This window comes from Lineus longissimus, chromosome 12 (assembly GCF_910592395.1).
Source record: "Lineus longissimus chromosome 12, tnLinLong1.2, whole genome shotgun sequence".
Taxonomy (NCBI): Eukaryota; Metazoa; Nemertea; class Pilidiophora; order Heteronemertea; family Lineidae; genus Lineus; species Lineus longissimus.
The window spans coordinates 17,101,377-17,112,915 of NC_088319.1; the positions used below are offsets into that span (position 1 = coordinate 17,101,377).

The window sequence follows — 11,539 nt, forward strand, 5'->3', positions numbered from 1 at the left end:
GGTATATAGCGGCCTGACAAGAGAAGACCTGCTGGCCAAACATCATTGTGAAGGATGGATTGCAGCCAAGGGTCCCTGTAATGATCCATGCGTAGTCGGACCAGTGTGGTGTTGGTGGGCTTGCACTGCCAGTTTAGTTAGACAGACATGTAGTTGGTCCAGGTGGTGAAAAGTGTCCTGGCATTCTGCTGGTGACTTCTCCGGAGACCAATTTCGGGACGAGTTGAATTTTCACAGCACGGCCGTCTGAACTGGGAGAATTTGTTATGGAATTCCATTACCGGTTCAGTCAATACATGTATTGGACTGGAAGCAGGGGCATTATTTTCACAGCCCACCTTTCGCAGAATAATATGGCAAGGCAAGATAACTAGCGTGAAGATCTGCTGCTTGTGTGCAGATGAAAGGGGAAATAAAAACACAAAGAAAGATGTCAATTTTTATACCAATAATTTAATAGGATGGTGATTACATAGAGATAAATTACACGTATAATATATTACTTCACATTTTCTCAGCAAATAAAGCACTATGTCACTCTTTCACTGTCAAGAAGAAATTCTCCAATTCGCCAATGATAAGACAAAATTGATACTTATTTCCGGCCAAGGAAAGGGGAGAACTTCTGCTTCAAAGTGTTGATATTAGCTCTAACGTTATACACACTACTTATGGATTCAACTGACAACATCATAATAAATAAGATTGGAAGAAAAGGTCGCTGTAATTGCCTGCATTGGCCACCAGGGGGCACCAACTTACTTTAAATGCAACAAACGACTGGCCAGTGTCTGCGGACAATGACAATATTTGACAAACAAACAAATGTCTTTTGACAAATACCTTTCTTATTGACTATAAGGAAAGTGAACTTCTGTGTAATTTACATTGACTGCTGTAAGGTTAAACTCACCTGAAGTTGAATCTGCTACTGTGTTGAAAGATGTTTTAAGACAGATTATGATAAAATGCACAAATAAAATCTTTTCCATTATTTTAGTGCAACAGAACAGTATTTACCTTCATCTTGATTTCAGGGAACTCTTGACAAACATCATACTTCATAATAACGCAAACTTTTGATTACAGAATTCAACAAAAAAATGACGCCCACATGATTATTAAATGCGAACTGGAATTTCTGTTATGATGAAATGAAAGAGATTCAGTGATTGATTTCCCAAAAAGATGGTCGCCCCAGCTGGTTTGTAGCAATACCCATGATGCAGTTCTTTTAAAGAACAATGATGGAGAAATGAAAGAGTCGGTGAAACACGCCATGAAACATACAAAGTTCTCTATTTATCTATTGAATCAATACTTTCAGAAGTATCTTATTGGTCCAAGACAACTGTAGGTCATTTATGTACATGGACGTTCGCTGGAATCCCCTGCAAATTTCAATTATGCGATCCAATTGTATAGATTACGGTGAAAGACTATTTAATGCTAAATGTCATCTTAGATGACCCTTCAAAACTCCAAATTTTGCAATTTACAGTTACAGTTTTCAAACAGAATACAATGCAGATCACATGGCAGTCTCACATCGACCAAATTTAAAATGACCTAGACGATTGGTATATTTACAAATGAAGTAATGAAATGCACAATGATTGGACAACCGATCGGGGTCCGAAATTTTCCCAAATCACATCCCACACCCCAAGACAACTACTATTAATTACACTATAGTACAACAACCATACACTGCGTACAATGTACAATACCAATCATGATAAAATGCTTTTGTTTAAGTTTGCCAGGTGGCGCAATGCAGAACGTGTGGCGACCTATTGACAACACTAACATAGTCGACATCGATTATAAATATTCTATATGTACAAGCGATGAATAGAAAACCTAGGTTCACATAAAAAGCTGGATGGTCAGATGCAACTGAGACACTAAAACTTGACTAGCTAAAGGACATTTTATTACATTTTGAAGTAGTGATGAGCCTACAACATGATTACATAGCCTCAGCCCGGCAATGAAATGTTTGAAACAGTTCTTGATTATACCAAACTGGAGGTATTGGTTGTTTCCCCAATCACTTCTCAAGCAGTGACGTATCAATACAGACAGTGAAGTATCAATTTCTGTTCGTAAACACCTCAAACTACACGAAGAAGTGTGATTTCGTTAGCTTTTTGACTGCGTCCATATTTTGTACCAACTCGAGCAGTTATGATCACCTGGCCACAACCGCTGTCGTCAAAACAAGGCACAGCAGACACTGTGAGCAGTGGTTCAATGCAATCACGATGTTCTCGAATTCTGGACCCGAACTAACGGACTTGAACTCGATAATCTATCAAAAATGTCAGAAAATGTCCCTGAATATCTGGATCCTGAAAGTTTGAAATAAGTAGCTTCAAATATCTTCCACACTGATTTCTTAAAAAGATCATGCAAAATATTACAATGGAGCATAGCGACTACACAGCACTTATCTAAACCCATTGTGGAAATGACAATTTATAAAGAAACTTCTCCTAAAAATCATTACTCTTCCTTTGTAGTGAATAGGAACATGCAAACGTACTTCACTCTTTGTGTACACTTGGTCAGCGACAAGACGTAGAAACTACCTCTGCTGCTACATAAGAAACTGTTAAGAAACAGGGCCTCATTGATTTGTATTAGAGAGAGCTGAAAGCAGCTTCGTGGAGCTAAAATGCAATGGCATTATTGTGAACACTGGGTGTGGAAAGATTCCAACATGAGCTCGAAGTTTGAATATTTGAGGAGCATCATGACGTCAGGAGACGGAAAATGTGGCATGTTGTATAACCAGGTACGTCAATTTAGTGTGGATATCAGCCCCGATGGCCAAATGATAAACCAGCAAAACCCAAGGAAAGAATTCCACTATTACACTAGAGACGCGTACTACAACTTGAATTCAACTTCTGTCACACTGGAACTAAATCTCACCCAATGCAGATTTTGACCTGATGAATCATCAACAAAACCCACGACGATGACTGAAAGACAAATTAAAAGGAGCATATTTGCCCAAAATGAAATTAAAACAATAAATAGAACAAAACACACTCCCCAAGATTAAATACATTACATGCATGACAATAATTATGAGGTCCAGAATGCACAGCACTCGAACACAGCGACTACTGAAAAGTCAATTCAGATTTTTATAAATTAATTTTCAAATCCTGAAATGATTCAATATTATAGTAGGCAACATTTCATTAAAATTACAATAAAAATGGTTATCTTCAATTCATTTGTTTCATAGCAATTCATGATTTCGTCCAAATTAAACTCCAACATTTAAAACCTGGCTTGAAATACAGCCATTAGCAAATCTGTCAAAATAAGATAGTTTTCAAACCATTATTTCATTTCTCAAAGAAATCCAAAAGAAATTAATCATCAGCTGAAATCATTTTAAAACCAAGAATATTACAATGCACTTGTATTTATACATTTATACCATCTTATTCTATTATTACCTACATCAGTTTCGATGTTAAAAACTTATCCTGCAACATACTGAAAAAACAACACTAATTAGTCTCAAAACTTTCTTTGAAAGTTCACACACAATATAAAAGAATCATTAGTCCATTGTTTAAAATCACCTCAAATCTAATGTACAAATATGAATAAAAAATAACTCCACGACCAATTTAAAATGAAATGAAAGATTGCGATTATGACACTAATCTGGCAGTATAAAATGCTGTGCCTGAACACAGGCACCATGATGCACCACTCACAGGCATCTGGTGTTAGACAAATGGCAAGGTTAAAATGAGGTTATGACCACTTGAATCTGCTCGACACAAAACCAATCACTTCTCACAAGATTTATTGTGACCTGATTGCTGGATATGCGATGTGAGCCGATTGTGTCATTTTCATTTAGGAAAAAGGTGCGTTACAAAGAAAGAGACAGTATGCTTATGTATAGAGGTGAAAAGAGACTCTCAGATAATTCCCCTCTCACCAACACAACCAGAACAAGGCCGTGATGCAAAAATGCAACATATCGGATTCTGCAATGTTCAAATTCTTGATCCAATCACTGACCATTCATCAGAATCAAACAGAACAAAAAACAGTGTACAGCCTCTCTTGTTTCGGGCAGCATTGTCTAGTTGGTGAAAGTGACATTACTGTCATGCTCTTTGGGTTGTTGCAGTTGATAGCATATTCAATTACATACATGAATTGTATACATACTCCAGTCGAGCAAAAACATATTATGTACATTTCAAGTGCAATCGTTCAATTGTTCAAATGTACAGCAGATAGGCTCTATAGGTGGACTGAGCAATAAAGATGGAGATCTCATAGAAAATACATGCAATCGAATAAGTTATTGACAAAATGTACTCTTGCATTGTTTTGAGATCATTTGGATACTTTCTCCCAAGTCAAGGTCAGCGAAGGTCACAGCAAAGTGCATGTGACCTACTCTTATTGCAACTTGAGGTGAAGTTAATTGTAATTCCATGAGCTCATGGCAATAACTTGTTGTACCCGAATGGTTTGTAACAGTTATCGCAGGTCACCACGAGCTGTTGAGGTAACAAACATACCTTTCTTGTCTGTCAGTTTCCTCTTGCACAAACTTGGACGATCATTTTACTTACACACGTATGTTTCAAAACCAAAATGCATTTTAGCATTCAACAGCAGTTTACTTCAATGGCACACCTAATAGTTAGGGTGGTAATCAAAGGGGATTTTGGCAAGAAGGATTGTTCTGCTACAGCTAATAGATTTCCAACAAGTTTACCTTTTTCTTCATCAGACCTTTCATGACAAGAACAGTGAACGCAAAATAATAATTCAGGGTTCAAAACTTCAGCAATACCTCAAAACCTACTCCTCAAATTCCCTACTGGTCAATCTTGAAATGCAAGCTGTTAATACTTGAGGTAACTTTATCAGCAATGTACAGTTACCGTACACAATGACTTAGGAAATGACTGCATGAACTATCTCTCTGCCTTTTATGCGCTGGATCTTTCTACGACATCACACAAACAAGATTTTTTGGATGACTTTAACAGGAACTCGTTTTATTTTTCATGCCAGAGCACCTAGTGTACGTCGGTCACCCGTTATTGTCAACCCTCGTCCATTTCTGCTCACCCACTTGTCACACGATCACATACCTCATGTCAGTCTCTCCTCATGCACTGCACCTGTCCAATAACCTCAGGATGATGATAGTTTCCACGGTAAAATACGGAAGAAACCCATAACTGGCCTGGTGAGCAGTCAGAGGCTGTAATGTGCCATGGACGCGAAGGGCCTCGACGACGGGCACTTCACACCATTCTTTGGAAAACGCAGATAAGCCATGGAAGTAATTCCTTAACAAGAACGCCCACCCAAACTTTGTCTGTCAGCAATCGCCAATGGCAGCATTAAATGCATTTGTTGCCATCTTTTGTAAGGAACTTGAAGGTACAAAAACAGCAGCAAGAGGGTACCCTCACAACCTAACCATTTGACTAGACAGTTCTCTAGCGAAGAACATTGATCACCGTACGATCTTTTCTCCGTCATTATTGTTGGATTTCAACAAGGCATGATTCTGATAGTGGTTCTTATAGAGTAAGAAGTCTTTGAGCGCTGTCGGCAATGGTAACTTGTTGATTTCCTCTAAGCGATTCTTGCCGATCGTCTGTCGGATGACGCGTCGGCATAGGTCAGTAAGTGGCAAGGGTTCAGCTGAAAGAGAAGGAGATCGTTGTTAGTTTGAAAATCAAAGAAGTGCTCCACCTCTAAGGCAGTGTCTTTGAAAGGAAAGTTACACGTTGATTCAGAGAGTATGACTTGAGCAACGCATCCACACCAAATAATTGTGTCAGCAGTGAAAATGAATAGAATATTTTTACTTCAAGGGACGGACAAACTTTTTCAACAACTTGGTCAGTAACTGTACGAACAGACTGGGGATACCACTTACGATCAAGGCCTCCAATGTATCTCATCGTGATTTCACAATGGCCCCACACAGCACTAACGATGGGATGCAACTTCTTGCCCTTTAGTCCTCGGAAGGCCACCCCTAGATACTGTCCATCAACAATGAAGCTCAATGTCCCCTCGTCCATATCTAGTACCACATAAAACGTGTCCGGCACAACGAAATTCTCATCAGAGTTCAATATACTCGGATATGTAATTCCTGGGTTGTTTTTACAGTCATGGTAGAGTTTATTGCGCCCCAAATCCCAGCCCCATGACTCAGCATTACTTCCGACTAGAGATTGATATCCGACGCAGTGCAGCGGCGCCTCACTAGTGGCGACACCAACAACTGCGTGTGTCCCACGTTGTCGTGTGCTCCAATATACCTCCCACACATGTAATCCTTTCGTGTAGCCATTACGTCCACGAATACAATCAGTACTTTGGGCAACGGGATGCCTATGAAAAGTTAACTTATCATCCTCTTTCACAAATATATTCAACGATCGATCCTCGGCGTTCCACGCATGTTCATTCTGCACTTCCTTTGGTGCGTACGGCATATCTAAGAGCATGTCCAAACGGCTCGGCTTCTGGAAGTCTGGGTGATATACGTTCTCCTTATTTAGGGGTTTGTAGGAAGGCTGCCTTTCGGCCGCCTTTACTCCACCCGACACCTTCTGACCCATGTTCATTTGCTCAAATGACCTTGACACAGTTCCACGCCACCGTTTGTTCGGGCTGGACCCCCCTCGTTGTCGTAACAAACGACTTGACGAGACTTTTAACAGACTGGTGTGGTGGTATTTACGCTTTCGCGGCTGAATTTTGAATGATTTCAGGCGGCACTTGGATAGAAAAAGATAAAAAATATTCCTCGCTTGACAATCTGAAAAGATAAGAAAATGAGAATTAGGATTTGTGAAATGATACTTTGAGTAAACATATTCAAATAACTCACAGCGTCCCTTCTACAATGTCTGAACTGCCTGCTAAGGTAGGACAGGACTGGGGTAACATGTGACTGAAGGACATGGAACCTTTGAAGTCCAGTTATACTGACCCATCTTGACCAACTAAACCACAACCAATCTTGAAAGTATCCAATTCTCCCAACTGAATTTGAAGCACAGCTCCTCAACAGAACAACCAAACATAAAATGGAAGCAGTCAGAGACCACGTGGACACTATCAATGAATGATAGAAGTTTTATAAATATGAATCAACATCAACTCATCCACTTTGAAACCAGGGAAATATGTTCAATTGATTTTGATAAGGATCCATCGAACATGAAACACATGATTGTGTCTACAGACTATTGTAACATCTGCCATGGTTGGGGTGGAACTATTAGAATGCGTTTCACATCGTATTGACCATAGTTGGCATACATTTAACGAAGGACATTATATCAATATACAGCTGTTGTATAGTCTACCTCAATTGAAAATATCAGATAAAGGAGGGGCTTGTTAACCCCAACACCTGTCCTTCCTGAATACAAATGCGCCGTCCACGAGTTCTACCCTCCCACGTGTTTCAAAGAAAACTGTCTGATTCACGATTTGGGTCAATACTACGGGACGATGTAACCGCCATTGTGGCCTGTGACAAACACAATCATATTGATGAAACAATAAAACATAACATGGACAGGATAATGATTTGACAGGACGTGTACCAACCCTTTGACTTCTATCGTTTGGTTGGAGACTTTTTGGAATATCTTTCATGAACCAGGGTTGGATTAATCAGGGTATCATGATTTCCTCATGATTTCATGACCTACTCTATACACCAAAAGATACAAGTACTTCCTCCTTCAACTGATTACTATACATGTACATGTACGACATTCGTACTTTATCAAATAGCTATACACGTCTCCAAGTTGGTGTCTATTGTCACCAACATCTAGGCAACCTACCCTAAACATGAGTGGAACCAAGGAGGACAGTATCAACTCCACATCTTCAGGAATTTGATATCATGAGGAAAACCATGAACTCACAAAAATGTCACAATGATGACAGAAGAGATCAGATTTCCATTTATGAGAAGGAAACTGAGGACTACCGGGTATGGGCAATGCCACTTTAGACTCAAGTAGTCAAGACTCAATGTCAATTTCAGCTGGATACTTACTTTTGTAGAGAAGTTTAACGTGGACCAGGAGTGACCAAGCTGACTGATGAAGTCACAATCAGACAGTGAAACCAGGACTCGACTAACACTAACTGGAAAGTGTTGGTGCAAATTGCGATGAACCAAAGACCTTTTTATTCCCTTGGAATCACCACAACATGTCAATGAAAGTACATCACCCATATATATCCTCCCACGTCATACACTCATAATGCTGACATAACCCGTCACATACAAACAAAAGCAGACAAAAATGGGAGCCGAGGGAACATCACAAATTAACCCAAATACAATGGTTATAATCGGCACTTTCATAATGACCAAATTTACCGGTAATTTATGATTAAAATAGTGGCAGTGCTCAGAAATGAGAACTGTTACGAAAGACAGGAGTGCACTCTGAAAGCAGATGGTTTGACTAGGGTACCCATCTCAGTTTTAACCAAATAAAGGAAACGCTTTCTCCCTTACAAGCGGCAATCGCTTGGTTGATGTCGATTGTAGGTCTCTGTGATCACCCATTATTGTCCTAGGTACCTGGCACACACCACCCTCACCTGGTGGATACTGTACATATCATAAAGATACAAACAAAGGGCCTATCATTGTTTTGTAACTAAATATAGATGACAGAGCCCGAGGCCACCAAGGGATGACTAGGGATGAGTTGGCTAGCTCTATTGATTCACTTCCCCATCTACAGAACCATAGCATGCTATCTGGGGATGCTACATGTTCACTGTACAAGATGTACATTGTACATGCATTGAAATGCAAGTTTAATTGGATTTCATGATGTAATCATTGTTACTCAAGACACAAGCTTGAAATAGCCTCCTTTCTAACCTCGATCTTTTTCACAATGGCAATGTGACACTGATCAAGACCAGTTGGGGACTTGGGCTCTCAGGAAGGAAGGACATGCGATAGGCCTAAGAGTACTCTTTAAGACTAAAAGGAATGTAAGCCTAACATTTATTGATGACCACATACCCTAAAAAAAGAATATCGAGGCATCCAACACTGTATGATTGTATTTGTAAACACTGTGCATTTTCATAACAATGCCTTACCTAGTCACCCTGTAGCCATACTAACCATAACACTATAACAGTGTGTGTGTTTTGATCATGTACATATACTGACACAGGTCGAATGCATTAATAACATTGATTAAGCAACCAGGTTTAGTTTCTCACACAAAACAAAACACTACTGGGCAAAATTGTCAATGAAGCCATAAAATTATAATGACTGTTTTGTATATAATGCATCAAGAGAGAGGCGTAAAATATTATTGGTAACTGAGTCATATTTAGGTTCAAACTGTGTCAAAACGAATTGGGGATGTTAATTCATAATAACCTGACACAGTTATCAACAAAGCAGATATGGTTTATGAAATGCCTTTCATATGACCTAAAGATCAATACATATTTTGAATATCAATTTCAATACCAATTTCTCCCTTCATCTTTTAATCAGTAGGCTAATTCATTTCCCTTCAATTTGATTCTTATGAAAATAGTTGTACAAACCCCTCAATGTTTGCTACTGAGAAACATTCTTTTAAACATCACAGGTACGCCCTCATCTGAATCTGAAGGCAAGCAAATCAGACATGCCCTATAAAACACATATGCAAGATGCCTGAGAGATGTGATTCCTCTCAATGTACTTCACGACCTCAACTTTTCAACCACAAGCATGAACCATGAGTAATTTATAGTATAATCCATGACTGATGCTTGCAAATGCTGAGTTGATCTGCAGCAGGATTGAAAATTACTCATGCGTGATTACCAAAGACCAATCCACGAAGCATTTTTATGCAGGATGCATCAATCATTAAAGGTGCATGTAAATACTCTAGTTTCACCAATGTAGGGCTGTTTCAGAATATAAGATCTTCATACATCAAACAAATATTGTGACAAGACAAAAATCCCTACCATCCATCTCCCAAGACATATGAACAAAATATCAATGATGAACAGGCAAGACAGAAAACTGATGAAACCCTTTATAACAAAGATGTGAACAACAGCAAGGCCACATCAGCCCAACAGCTGATAGAGCAGAACATCAGCACACAAAGAACTCTATGGTGTGTGCTTTACACCTGCCTGTGGTCTGGCACATGTAAGAACAGCCCAGCTGATCGCCTGCATCCTCAGACAAAGAAGTGTACATCCTACATACCCTTTGGGTGGGGGATGGTCTGAGCAGAACCAAGTGCAAAAGGTAGCCTAAATAAATGGAACCTCAGTAGGTTTTGTGCTTGATGTAGAAAAGGGATCGAGACTTCTTGAAAAATGTCCTACATCTTTGTGATCTCGGAACCTCGTATTTAAAGATGGTATGTTTAGGATGGACGATTTTAACGTTTTCAAGATTAGAAGTTTGATTAAGTAATCACAAGCAAAGACAAAGGGTGGTTCATCATTCTCATTGACATTGTTTAAAGTTTTTTCATCACCCAAAAAATTAAAGGAAAATCTCCTCGACTGCTTAGTAAGGTTATCGATCATTAATTTTGATTATTACAAGTCAAAACCACAACATCAAAACATATGCAAGAAGAAGATTAAATAAACAAATGTAAATGTAAGATCTCAGCAAACTAACACCTAAACTTTGAGTAATCAGCCTTTATTAAGATGAAAAAGGCAAGTATGGACAAAAGAGTCCAATGTACAAGGTATGTACAAAGCCCTTTGTCTGGTCTGAGAGTGGACTTCCCCCAAAGCGAACCAACTTGGGACGGGCTTGATTTCGCCCAAAACATGCCAAAACATATCACTCTCACACCCAACGATTGCATCAAATTCACGAATTTATGCGCTTAATTTGTAGACTATAATGAGAATGACCAAATTAATCAGTTGGTATCAACGATTTTCAGCGTTTTAGGGAAAAAAATGATTATTTTCGAAGGTCGGAAGCCATCCGGTTCGACAGGTAGACTGTACATTATGCATATACAATGTATCTCCATAAACAGGACAGAGAACTCGATTGAAGGCTCACAAATAGATGGTGTTTTTCCACCGAAATCGGATACTAACCGGCCTGTTGTCCACCTCGACACCAAAAGTAATGCCTAAGGTCACCAATCCGCAAGTGAAATTATCATCCTGCCTAAAATTCGTGGCTATTTTGTGAAATTCCCAAAGCCGATCAGGGTCGGAGTCTTGTCCAAGTATACACAAAAACAAAATGGCGTTTGTGCACACCAATGACGAACAATTTTTTGATGACGTCACTCGCGGGAAATTCGCACGTGTTACAACAAAGCATTTACTTAATTGATTTAGAGTTGATTATGATGCGCTTGACTGATTGGGTATTGTTGACTATTGTGACTGCATATATGTAAACTGCTTTTGTTTGCATTTTGGGGACAGCTGGCCTTGGAACGCACGTGCCACA

At 39.3% G+C, this 11,539-nt stretch overlaps 1 protein-coding gene across 1 annotated transcript; it reads right to left on the bottom strand.

The window, feature by feature from the left end:
- Positions 1 to 433: 433 nt before the first annotated feature.
- LOC135497354 (protein gustavus-like) lies at positions 434 to 11,311 on the bottom strand. The gene is made up of 3 exons (XM_064787183.1): positions 11,176 to 11,311; positions 5,954 to 6,847; positions 434 to 5,715 (listed from the first exon to the last, which is right to left on the bottom strand). The coding sequence occupies exons 2-3, from the start codon at positions 6,651 to 6,653 to the stop codon at positions 5,525 to 5,527; spliced, it is 891 nt and encodes a 296-aa protein (XP_064643253.1). The 5' UTR covers positions 6,654 to 6,847; positions 11,176 to 11,311; the 3' UTR covers positions 434 to 5,524.
- Positions 11,312 to 11,539: the final 228 nt, after the last annotated feature.